The sequence below is a fragment of the Ochlerotatus camptorhynchus genome, unplaced genomic scaffold (genome assembly GCF_037179485.1).
Source record: "Ochlerotatus camptorhynchus isolate MF236.1 unplaced genomic scaffold, CSIRO-AGI_Acam_v1.1 ptg000207l, whole genome shotgun sequence".
Lineage (NCBI taxonomy): Eukaryota > Metazoa > Arthropoda > Insecta > Diptera > Culicidae > Ochlerotatus > Ochlerotatus camptorhynchus.
In genome coordinates this window covers 422832-446544 of record NW_027040697.1, presented here as the reverse complement: position 1 = coordinate 446544, position 23713 = coordinate 422832, and the positions used below count along the sequence as shown (strand labels likewise).

General features: G+C 39.2%; 1 protein-coding gene across 7 annotated transcripts in view; it reads left to right on the top strand.

Annotated features, from left to right (window-relative positions):
- LOC135703040 (furin-like protease 2) overlaps window positions 1-23713 on the top strand; it is a 1186720-nt gene that overhangs the window by 1148298 nt on the left and 14709 nt on the right. For all 7 annotated transcript variants that reach the window (XM_065224146.1, XM_065224145.1, XM_065224144.1 and 4 more), the window contains 4 exons: window positions 9175-9451; window positions 9513-9712; window positions 9779-10057; window positions 10138-10373. In XM_065224146.1, coding sequence (XP_065080218.1) covers window positions 9175-9451; window positions 9513-9712; window positions 9779-10057; window positions 10138-10373 — 992 coding nt within the window. The remainder of the gene's footprint in view (window positions 1-9174; window positions 9452-9512; window positions 9713-9778; window positions 10058-10137; window positions 10374-23713) is intronic.

Genomic DNA, 23713 nt, shown 5'->3' with positions numbered 1-23713 from the left:
TTCCTGGAACTTGGCTGCTATTTATCGAAACGCAAGCTGCTTTTCTTCTGATCAAAAAGTCTTTTATAGAGCAGACATTCCGAGCTAAATGCGGCATGGTTGACGTCCAAGTTCATTTTTCGTTCTTTATTCATTTTCAAACAATTAATACATTTCAATACAGTTGCGGTACACTCCGACGTTTTGCGTTGTTGGCTGCACCTAGAGCATCTATCACAATTTTTGCAATCCATGCTCTTGTGCCCAAATTCTCCACATTTGAAGCATCTCAACACATTAATCGCGGGAACTATCGAGCACCGATCAAACCCTACATTTACTTTTTTCGCACATAACAAACATTTATAAGTATCGACATCGACTTCAATTACAACACTAAACTTGTTATAAGTGAAGCGTGGATTTTCAAACATATTCACTACTTAATCATCATTTATTATTATTTATTATTTTTATTATCATTCATATGTCAACCGTCACTAAATATTAAACGCTTTGCTGAAAAACAGTAGTCATATAAGAAATATTAAAACTTGTTGTTATTTTCGTTTCTTTTAAGTGTGCTTCTTTTAAAGGATAATTGTTTTCCACTAGAAGCACATTAATTGTTTTCTCAAAGATGTTTTTTTTTGCTCTCTCTCATTTGATATAAGTATTTAACATTAATCCTCAACCATATATCCTTTTAGTAATTATTTTTGTTTATTAAAAAAAAAAATGATATAAAATAACTTGATTTTATGATAACTTGATTTGAAGGTAAAATAACATCATTTCATAAAATAAGGGCCCTTAAAACCTTTTATTGCGTCAATTCCTTTGAGATGGTGCTTGAAAATTGCACCACAAAGGTGCATGAAGTGACAAACTTCAATGAAATTTTTTGGTCAAAAAATTGCACCACAGTGGTGTAAATTTTATTTTTTCAATGTCTTTCATGGAGGGTTAAAAGAAGAGGGTGAATGTTAGGTTGAAAAAATTCCCTTCACACAGAAAAAGCTTGTTATTGAATATTTCTGGTGTAAAAATTGCATCAAATTGGTGCATGGAGGAACTTATCAAAATGAAAATCGAAAAAAATGAATCTTGCTTAAAATTTGGAGGTTCACATTCAACTGAAAATTTCTGGTGGAAAGTTCGCAGCACTTTGGTGAAAGTACAGGCAAGGTTTATTCATTTTTCTGGTGCATAACTTGCATCGTTCTGATGAATGCAAGCTGCATTGAAAATTCATGGTGGAAAATTTGCAGCATTCTGAAGCATGATGAGGCAAGGCCTGAAAATTGCACCACAAAGGTGCATTGTGAAACAAACTTCCCTGAAAATTGTTGGTGCACCGTTCTGGTGAATTGAGAAGCATGCTTTATTGAAAATTTAAGGTGCAATATTTACATCGCTTTGATTAATGAAATGAACGGAAAACTTCTGGTGGAAAACTTGTACTGGGCTGGTAAATGAAAGCACAAGCTTTATTTAAAATTTAGCTATTTTGGAAATTTCTGGTGGAAAATCTGCACCGTTCTGGTTAACGGATGGGCAAGCTTTTAGGAAAAAATTTGGTCTTAAATTTTCATCCCTCTACTGAATGGAGAAACAAACGTTAATAATATTTTCTGGTATAAAATTTGCACCATTCCGATGTTTGGAGGGATGCTGCTTTACTGAAAATTTATGATGAAAAATCAGAAAATAGGGGCAAGCTTTATTTGGTAAAAAAAAAAACTGCAACATAATGACGATACGAGAAGCAAGCTGTATTGAAAATGTCTGGTGAAAAATGGAAAAAAGGAAATCTGCACCAATCAGAAGATTGGAGAAGCAATTTTTATTGAACATTTACGGTGAAAAATTTGCAACGTTCTGATCAATTTAAATTCTCTGGTGTAAAATTTTAGTGAATGGGCGGGGAACTTTAACTTGACTTCCGAGGAGAACCTCAAGGATATTGAATTCTGAGGACAGTTCTAAAAGAGTAGATTGCTGGGGATGATTCCATGAAAATTGTGCGAATAATTTCTAGTGAATCCTGCAGACAGTTCCAAGATTTTTTCGAAATGAATACCGAGAGAATCAAATTTTGAATGAAATTCCAAAGGGATGTTGAGAAAAATTACAAAGATTATTTCAAGCTCATTCTGGGAAGAATTTCTGGAGAATACAGAGGAAATTCTTCTGGAACTATAGGGAAATTTCAGTTCCAAGGTTTTGTGAGCAAAAAAAAGATCTAAGATATTCCGAAAAGAACCTCAAGGATATTCAATTCTTAGGACAGTTCCAAAATATTTCTGGGTAGAATTCAAAGAGAATTCTGCGGATAATTTCTAGTGCATCTTGCAGATAGTTCCAAGAACATTTCAAAAAGAATACCGAGAAAATCAAATTTTGAGTGAAATTCTAAAAAGATTTTAAGCAAAATTTCAAGAAAATTCCAAGGATAGTTTCTTGCTCATTCAGTTCCAAGGTGTTCTGAGAAAAAATATAAAGAATTCTAAATATAATTCCAAAGGACTTCTGAGAAGAATTTCAAAAATTCTCTTAGGAGGGTTCCAAAAAAAATACGAGTAGAACGTCAAGGATATTGAATTCTGAAGCCAGTTCCAAAGGATTTCTGGAGAGCAGATAGTTCCAACGTAATTCCGAAAAGAATACGGAGAAAATTAAATTTTGAGTGAAATTCCAATTATCCATGGCAATTATCCACGGCCCATACAAATTTTAACAATTGTCTACGCAGGGGGAGGGGGGCTCAAGAATCCCAAACAACTGTCTACGTAGTTAATGAACAGCCTCTTGATGTTATTCTGTGGGTGATTTATCACCAACTAACTGTTAAACATATTTGGTACCTCTATACAGAGATGCCAGATTTTTTTCTTTGCAATTCCGTAGACTTATTCAAATCTACGGATTTCTACGTTTTTTTTTCTGTGGAACTTCTGATAGGTGATATTTTACGTTAAATGATAAATCGATGAAAGAACTTTTTTAAAAATGGTTTCAAATTTCGATTTTGCGGAACCACTCTTACTAACACGTTTACACTTAGGTGTTTCATTCTGGAAAAAGATTGATATTTTTGATAGACCACCCCCTAGTTCAGTTCATAACACAAAACAAACATCTGTGCAAAGAATCAGCTGAATTGGTCAACGTTAAGAGGTCGCACCAAAGATTTCAATTCTATTCGGGATTTTCATCAAATTAGTATTGGAGAAAATGATGACCCACTTGGTTGGTTGTCGGTTGATTGTCTTTATTAAGGCTGAAAATCTCAAGTTTCATCGAGGTTTTAAAGCATGCTACAAGTCTAAATCATGGTCCCCAGTACCCTTATAAAATCAAAATTGTTACTTGGGTTGTCTTCATCCGTAACGCCGATGTATTTAAAGTCGAAAACTTGCAGCTCACTGAACTCATTATCGACTTGCTGCCAGTCTTCTTTGTCAATTACGTTGTTGAAATGACTGAGTAGATAGCCCAAACTAGTGGAATGCTTCAGTTTTTTCGGCTCCAAGAGGGTTAGATTCCTGAATACCACGTTATCCAATTGCAATCGCTTAAGCATTTGCTTAACCAGCTCCACATTTAAGCATAAACACCGGTTTTGAAATCCTGTAATTCTTTTCCTGTCGTATTTAACAGAGCTGATGAGGACTGATACTTTAACGCCAAAATATATTTCACCCAATAGTTTGAAATCGTTGTTTTCAAATCTAAGCTCTTTCGGATTAGAAGCAGCGAGCAAAACTTGAGGTATTACGAAATAGTCCAAGATTTGGTTTACTTTTCGTGTCAAAGTAGAGTGCATGAATATGATTTCTGGCTTCTCTGCTTGAAAAAGCTTATTAGTTTTATCGAAAATCGGCAAAATTAAATTAAGCAACTCCAGGTACAGCTCGGTAATTGGTTCTTGTAGCACGTTTCTATTTTCATTGCATTGGAAAGCGAACAAGAAATTGGTTGACAAGTTGCAGGGGTGTATTTTACTTTATGCTTCTTTCCCTTCAGAACCAGATTATACTCTAGATCGTAAAATTGGATTATGAAGGGAGGAAACTACAGTCAACAAATTCCACATGTTTGAGTTTTTTAAATGCACAATCACATTTACTTTAAGTGTATTATTTGGTTCAATGTGTTAGTAACGTTAATTTCTAGTGTTTTAAACTTTGAAATGTTGAAAATCTCTCACTATCTGTTCAAGTGCATTGCACATTGAATCACACTACTGTTCAAATTCACTACTGTGATATTGAATTGCTTACTCTTGTGCAAGACTTGTGACTTTATCCTATCAACCCGCCTCATATATGAGAACAACCGTGGCACAGTGAGATCGAACGAAGACTCCGGCAGCAGCACACCCCAACAGTCCATCATCGAATCCCAAATCAGACCCATTAAAAAGATATGTGAAAGCTCTGGCCTCTGGCAGTTTTGTTTATATATTTATCGATTCATTTTTAGAGTCGACAAAGTGGAAGTCGATAAAGTAGAATATTGTAGAATATTGAACTATGATGTGCAAAGCTATTGATATCACCATATGAGGCACATAGAATCCAAGTGTGTCACAATTCAAATCCATAGTGTTCAGACATGATTCATAGCATAAGGTTCACACATGAAATGGATGTGTTTCACAATAAGCGCAAAATTAAGTGTGAGACACATGATGATGACGCGTAGAATTTTTTGAGTGTAGTAAACTGACTTACACTGAATAAAACAATCCGTAGAAACTGTACCGCATTCCGTAGATTTTACCTACGGATCTGTATTTCCGCAAAAATTTGTCAAATCTGTAGATCTACGGAGATTTCCGTAGATCTGGCATCTCTGCCTCTATATATGCAATTAGATAAACATCCGAGGTCCAGAGTTGGTTGGAAATGCTTACATGAAGCTTTAGTGTGGTAATTTATTAGCTAGAGAATGATCTTTAGAAGAGGGTAGGTGGATAGTTCCGTTAGAGTACGGCAGTATGAAAATTGAATAGAAGTTGAAAATGAGCGAAGGGCCATTAATGCGACAGTTTTTAAAGATAGACGCACATCTTTTGCCTAACCCGTACGATGTACGCGGAGACTTGAAGTATGTATCCAAGTCTACAGGCAAAAAATGTGCATCCCTCTTTTGCTCATAAACTGACTGCGGCTGTGGAATAGTTCTAGCGACGTTTTCATCACTACCTAAAGCCCCACGTTGCGTTGCACACTGGGGTCAAAATCGAAACAATGTGTTAAAATTCAATAACTTCGGTGCTCGCAGGAACAAAAGACTAAACAATAGTCATTCTTATAGAAAAAAGTCTCAGGAATCGATTTGAGTGGGTTTCATCTTGGGCACGATAGGGTAAGTTGGGGGTTTTCACAGTTTTGCCCTAAAATCTCCTATTTTGCATGATTTGAATGCTGTATCTCAAGATACCGATGATATAGACGGATGATTTCTTCGGCAAAGTTGATAAGAAGGTTAAAGACTGTTGTATGATAGACAGAACAATTCGGAATTCTTCCGCTAGGCAGCGCTAGTGAGCATTCGAAGTGTATATGTTTGTGCTGCTGTATCTCAAGATCCTGACTATTTAGACGAATGATTTCTTCGGCAAAGTTTATCAGGGGGTCAAGGATTGTTGAATGATTGACAGAACAGTTCACAATTCCTCCGCTAGGTGGCTCTAGTGATTATTGAAAGTGAATATATTTGTGCTGCTGTATCTCAAGATCCTGACTATTTAGACGAATGATTTCTTCGACAAAGTTGATCAGGGGTCAAGGACTGTTGGATGATGGACAGAACAATTCGGAATTCCTCCGCTAGTTAGAACTATCTATGATCTTCTCTGGCTATTACGTCCCAACTGTAACTTAACGCCTGCTCTCAACTTAGTGCTCTAGATGCACTTCCACAGTTGTTAATTGAAAGCTTTCCAAGCCTGTTCAATTTTAACATGTGTATATTGTGTGGCAAGTACAATAATATAATATGCCCAGAGAAGTCAAGAAATTTTCCAATCTGAAATCCTAGACCAACCGGGATTCGAACCCAGCCACCTACAGTATGGTTTGCTTTATAGTCGCAGGCTCTACCGACCGAGCTTATGGAGGCCCCCTGATCTATGAATGTAATCAAACTAAAATGCGAGATGGTAGCCTAATTAACAAGTTTTGAGGACAATTTGGTGAACCTAGAACGTCTTAAACACATCGAATTCAAACGTAAATAATGTGCATGATATGTGGTAAATAATGTGCACCCTGTTTGGAGATGTTTTAATACAAAGGGCTTTGAATATGTGAACCTGGATGAGAATTTGATCCGAACTCAAGGACAATTTGGAGAACCGTTTACTTGACTGTGTGTCTAGGGCACTGTCGAAAGCACCTGCGGCTGTTGCACAAGGTGTTAAAAACTGGATTGGTCAATTTAATCGGCGATGGTCAAAAACCCACAGTAAGGATCGGTTCTTTAAGAAGAATGCAAAGTGGCTTGAAAGCATATTCGAGGTAAGAATCCCTGGGCGTGCTTAATTTTAGAAAGTAGCATTTATTAACGAAAAAAGGTTTCAATACGTTACCGTGGAACATTAAAAAAATTAACAGTTCGGAAAAAATGTACCTGTAGAGCGAAGTGCTAAATTTTCAAAAAAACAACGGATTCCAAACCAATTTAAATTGAACTTGAATGAAAATTAGTAAAAGCGTGGAAATGCGCTAATGTAGTAAAGCAAGACATACTACTGATGAAATCTGTTTTTGTTCATGTTACTAAATAATCAATAGCATCAACCGCGATTAGAAGAAGATTTGATATTTGTATGAATATTTTATAAAAATCCTAAACAAAAACTACCGACTCTAAATTTTACGAAAAAATGCTTGAATATAGTTCATCATCAATTATTTTATCAGGTCGAAGAGCAACCCTCAGGATCCAGGCCTTCGAAAAATACGTGGGTCCATTCAAGGAAACCCAAAGATCCCTCGTCACAATCATCTCCTATTTCACCTCCTTTTGCCACTCCGGATTTGGATACCAGTTCCAACAGTTAGCGAAGACCGTCAACCCTAAAGCCTCGAGGTCGAAAGCGCAAGGAGTTTAGCCAGTTGACAAGATTTTCGAAACACAGACGCAGTATCGGACTTTTCAAAGAACAAGGTCTTGATAACTTGCTGTATTCAGCCAAAATTGCTGGCATAAAGGCTGCTAATCCAGCAACTGCTCAAATCTTACAGCACTTGTTGAGCGGTGGTGAGGTTTGGGCAAAAGAGACTATCGAATCCGTTGACTCTGTTCGTGGAACATCTCTGTGTTCGGAGGAGTCATCTTTGGCGATAAAATCAAAACTTGGGTTAAGTAAAACCAAATATGGAGAGCTGGCTCGATTCACTAAGAAGCATCTAGGTATGGCAGTTTAATTAACTTATATATAAAAAAAAAACTAAGTAGAACAATTTTTTGTTTAAAATAGGTCAAGTTTCTAAATCTTTGATCAATTTTAGAGATGTACATTGTTATTAGTTCCTTCATATTGTCCCATTTAGGTATTGCAATTTTACAGCCCTGGAAAAAAGTAGCTGAATTTAGAAACGCCATAATTCCACCGTTCTCAACTCCAAACCGAGAAGGATACTTATCATCAGCGTTAGGTTTTACGCACTACAACCAGACTGGCTTTTTAAAAGAGGATGATTCTCTTCTCTCCGAGCATTTTATGAGCCTGTTGTTAGCATCCGAAAGAGGAGAGGATATTTGGCGGAACCCGAATCCCCAGTCAGATTCGTTCTGCAGAATACGCTCTATTAATTGGACTAAAGAGACCAACTCGTTTTTTGCAAAGGTTGATTCCTTGAATCTGGATCACAAACATATTCATTTCAAATGCTCACTAGCGCCATCTAGCGGGAGAATTCCGGATTGTTCCTTGACCTCCTTATCAACTTTGCCGTAGAAATCATCCGTCTTAATAGTCAGGATCTTGAGATACACCAGCACAAACATATACACTTCGAATGCTCACTAGCGCCACCTAGCGGAAGAATTCCGAATTGTTCTGTCTATCATCCAACAGTCCTTGACCTTCTTATCAACTTTGCCGAAGAAATCATCCGTCTATATCATCGGTTTCTTGAGATACAGCATTCAAATCATGCAAAATAGGAGATTTTAGGGCAAAACTGTGAAAAAGCCCAACTTACCCTATCGTGCCCAAGATGAAACCCACTCCAATCGATTCCTGAGACTTTTTTCTATAAGAATGACTATTTTTTAGTTTCTTGTTCCATCGAGCACCGAAGTTATTGAATTTTAACACATTGTTTCGATTTTGTCCCCAGTGTGCGTTGTTTTACATATTCTGCACAAAAGATACTTTCTGCCCCGCCCCATTCATAAAAAAAACGGTGGGAAATCCTGTCAGGGGTGGGGGGTACAAAGTATTTTTTGTGCAGAATATGTAAAGAAGGAGGGGCGTCGGATGTTAACCCAAATGCATATACCGTGCATCATAGAGAAAGAAGATCTATCTACCAATTGGGTTATTTAAGCATATTCGTAATCTACAGTAAACATGGAAAAGAAATCCGAAATTTGATCAAATTTGGAGCACTGGAACTATTTTAAATAAGTGCGATTACATTAGCCTCTCACCCCAGTAGGACTGATCGCGCCTTCCTTCGGAAGGGAAGTAAAGCCGTTGGTCCCCGGTTCATGAGTTGATGGGTCGATAGGTAGGGTCCAGGTCGTCGGTAGCAGTGGTGCTCAGCGGGGAAAAAAAGATTGAAGGAAAACAAATCAAGGGAAAAAAAACTTGTAAGCAATCTCGCAGTGAAGTTATTTTTTATATAGTCGGTAAAAAAATAAATTGTAGAAACTAATGTTATTTGAATTGGATAAATTAAACTAAGTTAAACCTGAAATCGAAAAATATTTTAATAGAAATATAGTTAACTGTTGATCTCAAGTGTTTTGTGTTGATATGCTTTTTTCAAGAAATTATATTTATACTCGTGGTTTGAAGAAACCTCTCTAATTTATGCCAGTGCATATTTCCGTAAGGTTCTGGAGATCCAGGCCATCAGCATGGTCCCAAAACAGGAGCATCAATCACCCTTGCTATACATCGAACTACATTTCTAACTACAACTTTTCTTTCTGTTCCCTCCCATGCAGCGGAGTATTACGAAAATGGCCACTGCCACACGTGTCACTCGACGTGCGAAACATGCACAGGCCCCACCGAGAACGAATGCCTGACCTGTGCCTCGCCGTTGCTGCTGCAGAACCAACGCTGCGTCAACGAGTGTAACGAGGGATACTACATGGAAGTTGGGGTCTGCGCCAAGTGTTTGCACACGTGCACCCAGTGCGTATCGCGCATGAACTGTACCAGCTGCCAGAAGGGCTTACAGCTACAGAGTGGCGAATGCCGAACGACCTGTGCCGATGGGTAGGTTTCTTTGCGCTGCGTATAGTTGTTGATCTTCTTAATCAACTCCATTCGTTGACAGATATTACAGCGATCGGGGCACCTGTGCCAAGTGCTACCTAAGCTGCAACACTTGCAGTGGACCACGGCGGGATCAGTGCGTTACGTGCCCGGAGGGTTGGCAACTTGCCGGGGGTGAGTGTCATCCCGAGTGTCCCGAGGGATTCTTCAAAACCAAATTTGGGTGCCAAAAGTGCCATCACTACTGTAAAACTTGCAACGGTAAGGGCTTTGATGGATTATATTTTGGGAAATTCTTAAGCTGACGTTTCGAATCTTCCTCCGCAGCCGCTGGTCCGCTGGCATGTACCTCCTGTCCTTCGCATTTCATGCTGGACGGTGGCCTCTGTATCGAGTGCCTCGGTTCACAGTTCTACGATCCACCGACGCAGACGTGCAAGACGTGTCACGATAGCTGCCGTTCCTGTAGCGGTCCCGGGCAGTACTCGTGCGTAACGTGCGCCTTCCCGCTGCATCTCGACCGTCTCAACAACCAGTGTGTGCCTTGCTGTGCTAGCGATGCCTCTCCCGAAGACCAGAGCTGCTGCCACTGCGACAAAGAAACCGGTAAGTTGGTGAATCATTTCTATGTCGTGGTGAAAGGTACACCAGTTGACGATGCCTTTGCTGCGTCACACTCGTTACAGGTGGCTGTATCAACTCATCGCCGGCCGGAAAACGGCGCATCGGTGCCGAGCAGCAACTGCTCCAGTTTGGCGAAGAAGCCGCCAACGCCGGCAGCGGTAGCAACGCGGCCGAAACTAGCGACTCCGGTCTGCGACAGTTCCTCCAGGGGGCTTCACCTTCGGCCGTCACTGTTGTGGCCGTATCGGGATGCTTGCTGATTGTGACGTTGTTTGCGGTGATCTTTACCGTACTGCAGGTGGGTTACGAGACATTTCTTTAATTTTTCGCTATCATTTATTGGTTATTTCCGTACTTCGTATTAAATGATGATAACATAATTGCACATACTATTTGGGTAAATATTGACTTCGACGATACCTTTACCTAATATCGTCATCAGGGGAGCCAACAAAGTCCTTCTAGAGCGCTTAATACACAACCATTAATATGTTGTTCAAAGTGCTTAAGTATTTTTTTTTATAAACATCAACAGGCTGAGTGTAGCCTCAATGATGTTTAAAGGAATAACATTAAAATACATAGTCTAGCTTACTAAAATACACCATACAATAAAATACATGGTCATTCAACGGTTTACTGCGATAGAGAAAATACGAGAAAAGCGCCGGCGTAGCATCTCTCGTGTCAGGTTTAAATCGAACACTGAAGAAACTCGATTGAACACACGTTGAAAGCCGTCTATAGCACCGTTCATGCTACAGTTAGTGCGATGCTGCGGCAATCTTAACGTTAGCGTTATTTCGCATTGCTCGGGGTTGGACGTTCACGTTGATCTTCTCCAGGATTGTAGAACAATCAATTCTACCCTGTAAACTATCCGCGATGATCAGGGCCCGCGAAGTGTCCCTCCAAGTACGTAGAAGCTCCAGATCAATCAGTTGACATCGACTTTCATAACTGGGTAGACGAAAAGGGTTTCTCCAAGGCAGCTTCCTCAGAGCAAATCGAAGATATCGACGCTGAACGGACTCAACTCTTTCAGCACCATTGTTATAGCTTGGGTTCACCATTAGCGTGCACAGGAATCTTGTGAAGGAGGGGCAATTGTTTTTTCTATGGTGTATTTAATCTGGGGATGCGGAGTACTCCAAAGTGCGTGGGAGATGGTGACGTCCACGCACCACTGTTTCCCTACTGTTCTTCTCACTTAATCCGGTGGTGGTTCATCTTCTTCAATGAAATTGACAATGTCGATGGTGATCAGTTCGTCAAATGGTTGCAATAGTAGGGCTTTAAATGAAATGATACAATTGCTGCAATGTTGTTGCCTTGGTGGTTGGATTCAGCTGACGTCACTTCAGATGGTGGTGATAGCACCGACAAACCGACATGAATGAACAAAAAGAATCGCATTCTTCTTTCGTATGCACACTGCGTCGACAAGTACGTGGTTCAAACAGTGCGCATAGCAGTGAACAAGCAGTATATTGCTCTTGATCAATCCAATCTTGATCAGTGGTGTTGTGTACTTGGCACTGATGAAGTCTGCAAGTAGTAGACGAAATACGCGTATCTATCAAAAGAAAATAAACAAACACACTCAAAGCTCTTCATAAAAGTATATTGCTGTTTTCGTCCTTGCACTTGGCTGGTACTCCAGCAGTGCTGCCAGCCATTGGGCTAGCACCGTCACTGCCATCACCTGCTCCCAAAAAATCTGCATCGCTGTCAGGACCTCAGCTTTAGTATTGAAGATGGTCGTCGCGAATGTTTTCAACACCCGTCTCACACCCACGAATGTTTCCGTCGGTCGATCATTATCATTATACCTGATGACAATCGCCAACTGCTCGTGGTGGCCACAATCGCTCGTCTCATCTGCAATGATTACCACTGGTTTTCCTCGCAAGGATTTTGCAATGTTCCGCAACATTACATTGTGCAACAGTTAGCCACGGTGGCACACTTTCTGCTCCTCCCGAATGTTCACGAAGTGGTCGGCCACCTTTGCAAAGTGTGCCCATAATATCGATTAAACGTTCCATTATATAGCGATTTTGTAGCCGCTTTGCATTACTAGGAGCAATCATACCTCTTTTTTTGGTGGTCCAGTTCTTCGGAATGACGAATAGTGCGAAGGATTGAGCATGTCAACCCTGTCCCGAAGTACTCTTCATGATTTTTTTCTCAGAACACTTTGGAATTCAAATTCTTTTGAGTTTCAAATTTTTTTCCCGGAATGAGCTAGAAATTATCCTCGCAATTCACTTGAAATTTTGCTTAAAACCCCTTCGGAATTTCACTCAAAATTTGATTTTCTCGCTATTCTTTTCGAAATTATCTTGGAACTATCTGCAGGATGCACTAGAAATTATCCGTAGAATTTTCTTTGCATTCTCCCCAGAAATATTTTGGAACTGTCCTAAGAATTCAATATCCTTGAGGTTTTTCTCTGAATATTTTAGAATTTTTTTTCTCAGAACACCTTAGAACAGAAATTCCCCTAAACTTTTAGAAGAATTTCCTCTGTATTCTCCAGAAATTCTTCCCAGAATGAGCTTAGAATTATCCTCGGAATTCCCTTGAAATTTTCCTCAACATCCCTTTAGAATTTCATTAAAACCTTGATTATCTCGGTATTCTTTTCGAAATTATCTTGGAACTATCTGCAGGATTCGCTTGAAATTATTCGCAGAATTTTCATGAAATCATCCACAGAAATCTTTTCTTTTGGAACTGTCCTCCGAATTCAATACCCTTGAGGTTCTTCTCGGAAGTCAAATTTAAGTTGTCCGTTAATTCACCAAAACGTTGTAGTTTTTCTACTAGAAGTGTTCAATATAGCTGGCCCCTCCATTCACCAGAACTGTGCAATTTTTACATCAGCAATTTTAAATTCAGCTTGCCCCTCCATGCAGAAGAATGTTGCAAATCTTACATCAGAAATTTTCAATACAAACTTGCCACCAGAAAATTTTTCACCAGAAAATTTCAATTGACCAGAACGATGCAAATTTTCCACCGTTTATGTTCAATAAAAATTGCTTCTCCAATCTTCTGATTGGTGCAGATTTCCTTTTTCCATTTTCCACCAAACATTTTTAATATAGCTGGCTTCTCCTATCATCAGAATGTTGCAGGTTTTCCACCAAATAAAGTTTGCCCCTAATTTCGGATTTTTTAATCAAAAAATTTCAGTAGAGCAGCTTCCCTTCAATTATCAGAATGGTGCATATTTTACACCAGAAATTATTATTAAAATTTGTTTCTCTATTCAGCAGAAGGATGTAAATTTAAAACCAAAAAAATTCCGAAAAACTTGCCCATCCGTTCACCAGAACGGTGCAGATTTTTCACCAGAAATTTTCAATTTAGCTAAATTTTAAATAAAGCTTGTGCCTTCATTTACCAGACTAGTGCAAGTTTTCCACCAGAAATTTTCTGTTCATTTCATTAACCAAAGCATTGCAAATTTTGCACCAGAAATTTTCAATAGAGCATGCTCCTCCATTCACCAGAACGGTGCACCAAAAATTGTCAGTGAAGTTTGTTTCACCATGCACCTTCAGGCTTTGCCTCTTCATGCACCAGAATGGTACAAATTTTCCACCATACATTTTCAATGAAGCTTGCATTCATCAGAACGGTGCAAATTATGCACCAAATTTTTAGCGCGATTCAATTTTAGAATCAGAGTTATTCATTTTGATTAGTCCCTCCATGCACCACCTTGATGATATTTTTACATCAGAAATATTCAATAAAAAGCTTTTTCTTCGATTTACTACCACGAAGGTGAATTTACCCTCCATGAACAACCTTGAAAAAAAAAATTACACTAGAAATGTGGTGCAATTTTTTGACCAAAAAATGTCATTGAAGTTTGTCGCTTCATGCACCTTTGTGGTGCAATTTTCAGGCACCATCTCAAAGGAATTGACGCAATAAAAGGGTTTCAATTTTACCTTCAAATCAAGTTATCAAGAAATCAAAATATTGTATATCATAACTTTGTAAATATGGAAACAAAAATTGTATTTATAAAAGGTGGGGCAATTGTCCCACCTTGCCCCACCCTGTGCACGCCAATGGGTTCCATACTGCAGAGCAATATTCCAGGGTGGACCGCACCAGGGAACAGTATAGCGATTTGAGACAATATATATCGGAAAAATTCTTTACAATCCTGAAAATGAATCCCAAAGATCTTGACGCCTTGTCGACAATGAACGAACTGTGTTAATAATATGTTAACTGGGAATCCAGAATAACTCCCAGGTCTTTTACGTGGTTGACACGGCTGATAGTTGTTTCCTGAAGTACATAATTGAACATGATCGGTTCCTTCTTGAGAGAGAAGGTGATAACTGAACACTTCGCAGGGTTGACCTCCATTCGGTTCAAGTTGCTCCAGTTAGCAAACGCTTCGAGCTGGCATTGGAGGAAGTGACAGTCATCGATAGAACGGATCCGGATATAGATTTTTAGATCATCTGCCTACGATAGACGAGGGCCTTCGAGGACCAGATTCACGTCGTTAAAGTACAACAGGAAAATCAAAGGGCCTAGGTATCCCCGACGTGGCTGGGTAAGTAGCAGACTGTCATTCACCAACGGTTACCATCAACTGGCGATCACTGAGATAAGAGCGAAACCATCGCAGGAGGTTGCCATTTACCCCGAGTCTATCTAGCTTAGCAATCACAATTGCATGGTTCAGTTTATCGAACAAGTCGGTGTAAATTACGTCTGTTTGGGCCGGTTCTGTCATGCTTTCCGTGACATACGATGTCAGACAAAGTAGATTAGTGGTAGTAGAACGACCGGAAACGAAGCCGTGTTGATTACTACTTAGATACTGCTTACAATGAGAGAGCAAGGGCTCCATGATGACTAACTCGAATAACTTCGAAACTGAACTCAACGATGTGATTCCACAGTTATTATCCACGTCCCGTTTGTTTCCCTTTTTGGGAACAGGAAACATATGTGCAAATTTCCAACAATTTTTAGCATTTTTAGGATTTCAAGGCATGCCCACGCAAACTAACATTACCGTCGGGTAGAGAAAGTCTTATCCTACATAATGGTGATGTTGATTTGCGTGAGCAAGCCTTAAATTTCGAGACATCATCGAAAGAAGTCATTGTTTAAAGAAGCTGTTACGCCTTAATTCCAGCTCTATCTGGATATGAGAACTGACATCCGATTGATGACCTTGACAAATGTCCAATAAATACTCTTTATCAAATTTATGGTGGTCCTGAACAGGACCGTTTTGTAGTGATGACTGAGTAATGCTGAGCTATTAGGGTATTAAACACAGATGAGGCTAGTGAGCTGTATGTTGTTTGGAATGAGCGTGACGCGCTTAGCATAGATGGCCCACAGCAACTCACGAAGACCTACTGATTCCGATCAATAGCGATGCGGCTTCTTCCTCCTTCTATGGATGCTCAAGTGGGCTGCAGCTCACTGCTTGCAGGCAGCCTTTCGTTGTGTACTGGAGAACAATGTTCAACACCACGCGCCGATAACACTGCTGCTGCTGATGCCGACGACCGGACACCACCACACACGGTGATTGAAACTGAATTCGATCAGCGATTGAGGCCAGCCTTGGTAGCGAGCTGCTTGCGGGGAGCCTTTCGTTGTGTGCTGGAGAACACCACCACTCACTACGCGGTGATTGAATAAACACCGTTTGGTGAGACTGTATGGAATTCAACTTTGAAATCTGTGTTAGGGAAATCGCCTATTGCAGGCAATCGGTGATAATTTTAATTATCAAAGCAACAGTTGCACATTCTTGCAATTTTAAACAGTTCAATCATTTTGAAAAATGATAAGGCCTTAAGTTTAACAGATGCGTAGAAATATTACTAATCGATTAGTGATAAAATTATTGAAATTGGTACAGGGGCAGCTGAGTTATTAACGTTCAAAATCTTTCATAATTTGTTACACGTTCCATTTACGTTTTTCACAAAGTGTACATCCACATAGTCCTACGCCAAAAATCATTTTTATGAACCGCAGCTTGTTTCACTACAACTTCCGGGAAATAAGTGAACGACAAAGTCCATGAATGACTGCTTTAGGCTGTCGTGCATTTTTTTTTCACCTGAATGTGCATCAAAAGTGAATTATTCTCACTTCTCTCAATTTATATATGGGGATTTTTATCACATTCTACCAGCAAAACAGCGCCATCTCTGTGGAAAATTGCCTTACGAAATGATTAATTGATTACTCAAAGGCATCATTTACCCCCCGACGATAATAGGTCATGCTATTACCGAAGCCATCATTATCCTTAATTATATGATCCAATGCTAATATGTTTGCTTATTTCAATAAATTTGACCAATGAATGTTAATCGTACAAGACCAACTAGGACACTTGTTTGCATAAGAAATTGGTTTTAAAAGCAACGTTAACACCGAATTGTTTGATCACATCAAGCTATAGTTTTTTCCCAATGCATTTTTTATTATGATGCTTGTAAATTTCTTTTGGAAACTATTTAAAGCCATATTGTTATAGGGTAGAGCACTTCTTCGTCGTAATCGCCCATTTCCGTTCTATCGATCAGAAAAGATCAATAAATTCAATGATTTCACCGTGCACAAATCGATAATAGGTTTGTTCCGATGCGTTAGTACATTAAATCCTGTTAGAGCGCAATGTATGAATATTTACGCTCATTATTCTCAAAACAAAAGAAGCGCTCCTTGCGAATCCCCTTCTTCTACGTTTAGCCGTAGGACGAAGAAAATCTAATTGCGTTTCAATGCATTAGGACGGAATTGAAACTCGTTGAACGAATTTTGAATCACTATTAAGCCCTATTAAATTTTATACAATATCTCAACTCTTTATCAAATCTAACGGAACGTATGGAAAGGTGATTAAATTTAGAAGCCATTTTTGACAGAAATATTCATTTTTTTATTTAAACTGGTTCAGAAAAGAGAGGTAAAGTGAGGGTTATGGTTAGTAGGACGGAAATTAGATCAAAAACCCAATGTAACGATTTTCTACAGACCTAAATTGATTTGATTTTGTATATTTCATGGCATAGTTATTTGTAAAACTGGCACACGATGATATTTTCCAGCGTTTGAGATTATTTAATAATTCAGGAACCGTGTATAGTTTACCAGAGGCAAATATTTCTGCAAGAATCAATCACTTAATGTGAATGCATAAATTGATGCCGTTTTTTTTATCTCGTGTCTACAAATTTTATTGAATGGATTTTTAAGACGATATTGCTCCATAAAATATATTAAACTACTTAAGATACAATCAATCTATTTTCAAGCATGGCGAACGCTTGAATCGGAGAATTTCAAACACCAAGGCAGTGCACCAGAATGCAATCCACAACCCTGCCAAGCAGCCATTAATATGATTAAATTTACCAACAAATCAAAACATACCCCACCCCCTTCCAACCCAATCAACTACCGAGGAGTGATTTTACAGCTTGCCGGATTTCAAATTTACTCAATCATTGAAAAACCCCCGGAAGGCATGTTAGGGTAGGCATTCCCAGTCTTCTGCATCGTTAGCAGCCACAGCCGTAGTAGGTCGGATCTCCATAGGTACGACAATCTCCAGCACCGCAATCCGTGAGGCACCAAACGGCAACGGTGGATTTCGTGGTAAACCAATCCACAGACCGCAAATCAATCTACCCGCCTAACCTATTTCACTCGGCTCAGCTTTCAGAACCGGATGGAATGCTGCGAATTGCGAATTGCCATACGACAGGAATGCTTCCGCTGCCAATGCCGCTCCAGCTTTCCCAGGAATGAATATCAATCAAAACAACAGCTCTTCTTCGATGGACGCAGTAGCAGCGATGGTGATGATGGTGGAAATAGCAAACCCCCCCAGGGATGACTTTTTTGATTAACCTACGCAGTTGGGTCGACCCCAATGAACTCGAAAGCTTGATAGCCACTGGCGGCTCCAGGGGGCAAGGGAGAGCACGTGTCCCCCTATTGTGGACAGTGAAGAAACACTTTTTGTCTACTATATTAATTTGACCACTTTGAACGACGCCGGTGGTGTAGTGGTGAGCGTGATTGCCTCTCACTCCTGCAGACCTGGGTTCAATCCTAGTCGGCGCCGCCCTGGGATGTTTTGTGTCCAATATTTATTTTCTCTGACTTTTTTTTTAAATTTAATGAGGTACCTTACCATAAAGGGGCTATTAGGTTGAATTACAAAAAAAACCCGAATTGATCCACCTATGAAATCTGACTCCGGCAAAAGTGCTCATCTCAAGTAACATTCAAATTTTAGTAGAGGAATTAAAGCATGTTACAAGTCTAATTTATGGTCTAAAGAACCCTCATAAAACCATTAATTTTACTTGGGATATAATGTGAGGTGAGAAATGAATTCTCATGAGAGGGGAGGGAAAGGCCGGAGAATACCTTTTGATAGCGAAACTTCGGTTTTGCGTTAAAGTTTGCTTCACTGCAATCGTTGAATTTAATTAGTTCATCATCATTATCATTGAAGCTACATTGTACTAACAAATTTAGTGATTCTTTGCAGGGTGGTACCTCTCCCTGCGCTTTTTGTTTTGGGTTAGCTTGTAGATGCTAGATATGTTTATAGGTTTAATTTAATAGATCTGATTAAAACAGCAAAAAAGGTTATCTTCCATTTAATTCCACTTAATTAATTTTGTTATCCATGACAGATATGTATTTCGATTAGAATGTGCAGTCTTCATCAGTGTCATTCCCACTTATCAAAAACCTGACCCCCTTAAGTATTCATCCCATAAGTTAAACTGTCAAGATCACAGGTATAAAAATGAAACTACAACTTGTAGAATCGGAGCCTACCTAACTAATAAAAACCAAAGATTTAAGTAAAGTAAAGTTAATACCGTACCGCATTTACTCCGTGTAATACGAATAGATTTAGAACCACTCGCTAGCGGCCCTAGTGGTACAGTGGTAAGCGTGATTACCTCTCACCCTAGCAGGCGTCGGGATGTTCTGAGGCATAACAAAGTCATGTTAGAGCAAAAAAGACTTGTATTTAATGAATTGAAGTTAAGTGGAGTTGGAAATGCATCCATTTACGCCGTAAACGTTAAAAGCAATTAATAAAAAGATAAATTTCGGTTACACGACAAATGAGGTCCACTCATAGTTTCGATTAGTTCACTCATATTCTTGAAAACGTAGTTAACTCATTGACGGAGTGAAACTTTCCGATATTTTACAGGGTTTGTTCTCTAAAATGAGCGACATTTCCGGAGACGAACCAGCCTAGGGCTGAAAATCTCCTTAATAAAGATATAAAAAAATGTGCGACATCTCGGTTTACATATGTAATTAGGACACGGAAACACGTTTAAATGTAGTTTCCATTGGGAATGTACATAATATTTTTCCATTAAAAAAATCAATCATATCTATCTGAATTTCTCATAACATTCATGTGATCACATCAGTTCTTTATGATAAATCACTAAAATGTTATTTGATACATAAGCTTCGTGTGATTTTGTGGTGCAATTCCCAATTATGATATCACATGAATGTTATGTGAAATTCTAATGAAAATTTTCCATTGCATATGTGATTTATTCTTTGAGTACATACTTGAGTGCATAGAATGAGTAAATTTTTGTCGATTTTTGTCATATTCGAAAGTTTTACTCAGTCTATAAGGAAACTACGTTTTCTAAAGATTGAGTAATTTAAACTTAAATTTGAGTCGATCTTATATGGATATCCGTTAGTTACTTAGTACTGGTCCTTTTGAACGCCAGCATCGGGGGAACGAGCACATCTTAGTGAGAGTTTCAACTTTCACCACCTTAATATGGAGAAATCGACAATCAAAAGAGCAATCTATAAGTTTATTAATACGATTCGTGCTCAAACAGTGTTGACGAATCAGGATAGAGGTTGTTGAAACGATTCAGATAGGAAGGTAAATCGAAATAAAGATCATTGAGAAGTGGAAAGTACTGTACAACGTAGCCAAGTACCAAGCCATGTGTTGCAACTATTTTACAAGTACAGTTTTAAAATAAGATATATCGAGCAACATATTCATTGCATTGTGCAAAATAACTATGGGGGAGAAAACTTGGCTAAATATAACACAATTTGCTGCTACCAACATGTTTGCCTATCTCGTACACTAAGGTGTACCGAAAGGCTTTGATATCATTTGAAAAACACAATTCGTTCCAAGACCCGGAGAGACGAATGGCAATATACCAATAGACTCATCTCAACGAGATCGAAAATTTTTTCTGTGAATATATGTATGTATGTAGGTTCGTATGAGTGTAACTCACTCAATTTACGCAGAGATGGCTGGACCAATTTGAGTGAAACAAGTTCCAGAAAAAACTAAAAACTAAAATGTCTGTAAATGTCTGTGAAAAAATAAAAGTCCGTAAATTCACAGACATGCATGTAAATCTGGCATCACTGGTGTAAAGTTAAATGAAGATCTTGTAAAGTTTCTGTATTTTTTTTAAGTTAATAGAACTTTTGAAGTTCTCTGATCTACATTTCAGCTCAAGAAAATTTTCGGTTGTTCATTGATCTGCATTGATTTTGACGGAAATTACGCTTACGGATCTTTAATCTTCCCAAATTTTCTGGACTTTTCTGAAGCTCTCGGAACAGTGGAGTTTCCTGTATTTATTAGAACTTCTATAATCTTCCTATGATCATCATGAAATTATTGCTCTCTGTGAAACATGGCTTTCTTCCGATAAAGAACTTAACTTCCACGATTTTAACATTATACGCCTGGATAGAGACTATTCTTATGGAGGAGTACTTTAAGGATCAAAAAGTGCTACCCTTTCTTCAAAATTTCCCTTCCTGCTCTATCAGGCGTCGAAATCGTCGCTTGCCAAATAAATGTGAAGAACAAAGACCTTTGCATAGCTTGAGTTTATGTTGCACCAAGAACCTACATTAGCCGTAGTCAACTCTGGAATCTAGTTTCGATTCTTCCATCCCCAGTATTAATTCTGGGTGATATGAACTCCCATGGTACTGGGTGGGGTGATCTATATGACGACAATAGAGCGGCTATTTTTTACGATTTATGTGACGATTTCAATTTGACTATTTTGAACACTGGTGAAGCGACACGTATAGCAAAACCTCCGGCTCGAGAAAGCCGACTCGACCTATCTTTGTGTTCAAGATCGCTATCATTGGATTGTCAGTGGAAGGTTATCAATGATCCCCATGGTAGCGATCATTTGCCAATCATCATTTCAACTAAGTGTGGCCCTCACTCTGCAGAACCATCTCGTGTTCCATTTGATCTTACAAGGAACATACACTGAAAATAAAATTTCGATTATACAACGAAATCGCTCGTTTGTTCTACGAATTTATTCGTTGTTTTCTGCAACGAAATAGATTTGTACATTGTATGAAGCTAGTTTCGTTAGAACTGCCACACTCGCTATCGCTACACCCAACCAGCGGGCCACAAGTGTTGGTTGTGGAAACCGAAAAATGTGGAGTGTGTGAGTGAGGATGGGTAAAAATAACTTCATCATTGGAAGGAATAAATATGACAAAAAAATAAAAATAAGTTTCAGACCGTACTCGACTCATGAACCTTGCGATCGTCAGCTTTGTGCTTTATCCATCGCTCTATCTGTGCTATGAGAAAAGGTAAAGCTAAAGGCAAATAAGAACCACTCATGGAACGGTAATTCGATTTCGCTTGCTTTTTCTGCTGCTTGCAAGTATTTTTTTTTTCTTTAACATAAAACCACCGTAACGGCGCCGGTGGTGTAGTGGTAAGCGTGATTACCTCTCACCCAGCAGGCCTGGGTTCAATCCCAGTCGGCGCCGCCGGGATGTTCTGAGGCATAACATCTCTGATCACGCCTTCCTTCGGATGGGAAGTAAAGCCGTTGGTCCCCGGTTCATGAGTTGATGGGTCGATAGGTAGGGTCCAGGTGTGGGAGCTGCCTTCCTGGCACGTCGGTAGCATTGGTGCTCAGCACGGAAAACAAGATCGACGGAAAAAAACAAACCAAAGGAAAAAAAAAAAAAAAATAAAAAAAAAAAAAAAATTAAACCACCGCGACGAGTAATTTGATTTATTGTTGTAGCTCGCATGTATTGGTCAAACCGACAATATTTCTAAAACAAAATGTCCCATCACCAACACACAATCAGCACTTTAGGAGACAATAAGCGCAGTTGTTGGTTTGATTGTACGAAGATGTATTTGTATATTATACGAATAAGGTGTAATATTGACATTGCGCCAGATGACAGGAAAAACGAATGTTTCGTACCATTTATGAAAGATGTGTTGTATGTACGATATTCATTTTTACGAAACGGTTTTCAGATAAATAACGAAAATACATTTTCAGTGCAACGGCGGTGACAATCGGTGCCGAATAAATAGATACGCTTCCACCATTGGAAGAATATCGATTCCTCGCCGATTTGATTTACAAAAGTTCACTGGAAGCACAAAAAAGAAAAGTTCCAAGTGCGCCCTTCAAAAGGAGACCAGCCACACCTGGATGGGACGAAGAATGCACAAAATTGTATGTAGAAAAATCTGATGCTCTCAAAGCTTTTCGTAGACACAAAACTTCCACATATTTCGAGGAATATTCAAAGCTTGAGACAAAGCTGAAACAATTAGTCAAAGAAAAGAAACGCGGTTATTGGTGCAATTTCGTCAAGGGACTCTCACGAGAAACGTCAATGAACACCTTGTGGAGGGTGGCTCGAAACATGCGTAACCGCTCATCTTCTAATGAGAGTGAAGAATATTCCAACCGATGGATATTCGATTTCGCTAAAAAGGCCTGTCCGGACTCAGCTCCAGTACAACACATTCTTCGAGAAGCGTCTCCAAGCGGCAGCTCGCTGGATAGACCATTCACAATGCTGGAATTCTCTATGGCTCTTCTTTCATCGAACTACTCCTCACCGGGAAGCGATATGATTAAATTCAATCTTCTGACAAATCTCCAAGACATCGCTAAAAGACGCTTGCTAGACTTATTCAATTCCTTACTAGAAAATAACATTATACCGCCTGAATGGAGACAGATCAAAGTAATAGCCATTCGAAAACCTGGCAAACCAGCGTCTGACCATAACTCATACCGTCCGATTGCTATGCTTTCGTGCATTAGGAAATTGTTGGAGAAAATGATCCTTCGGAGACTCGATCAGTGGGTCGAAACAAATAACTTGCTATCAAATACAAAATTTGGGTTCCGCAAGAGCAAAGGAACAAAAGATTGTCTAGCGCTGCTTTCCACAGATATTCAACTGGCCTTTGCGCGCAAGGAGCAAGTGGCTTCAGTATTCTTGGACGTTAAGGGGGCTTTTGATTCAGTTTCCATTGAAATTCTGTCAGACAATCTGCACAGATGTGGACTTTCCGGAATTTTAAATAATTTCTTGTACAATTTGTTGTCAGAAAAGCAAATGAACTTTTCCCTTGGACAACTGACAACTTCCAGAATTAGCTACATGGGGCTGCCCCAAGACTCATGGCTCAGCCCTCTTCTTTATAACTTTTATGTCAAAGATATCGACAACTGTTTGGCTGAACAGTGCACGCTAAGACAA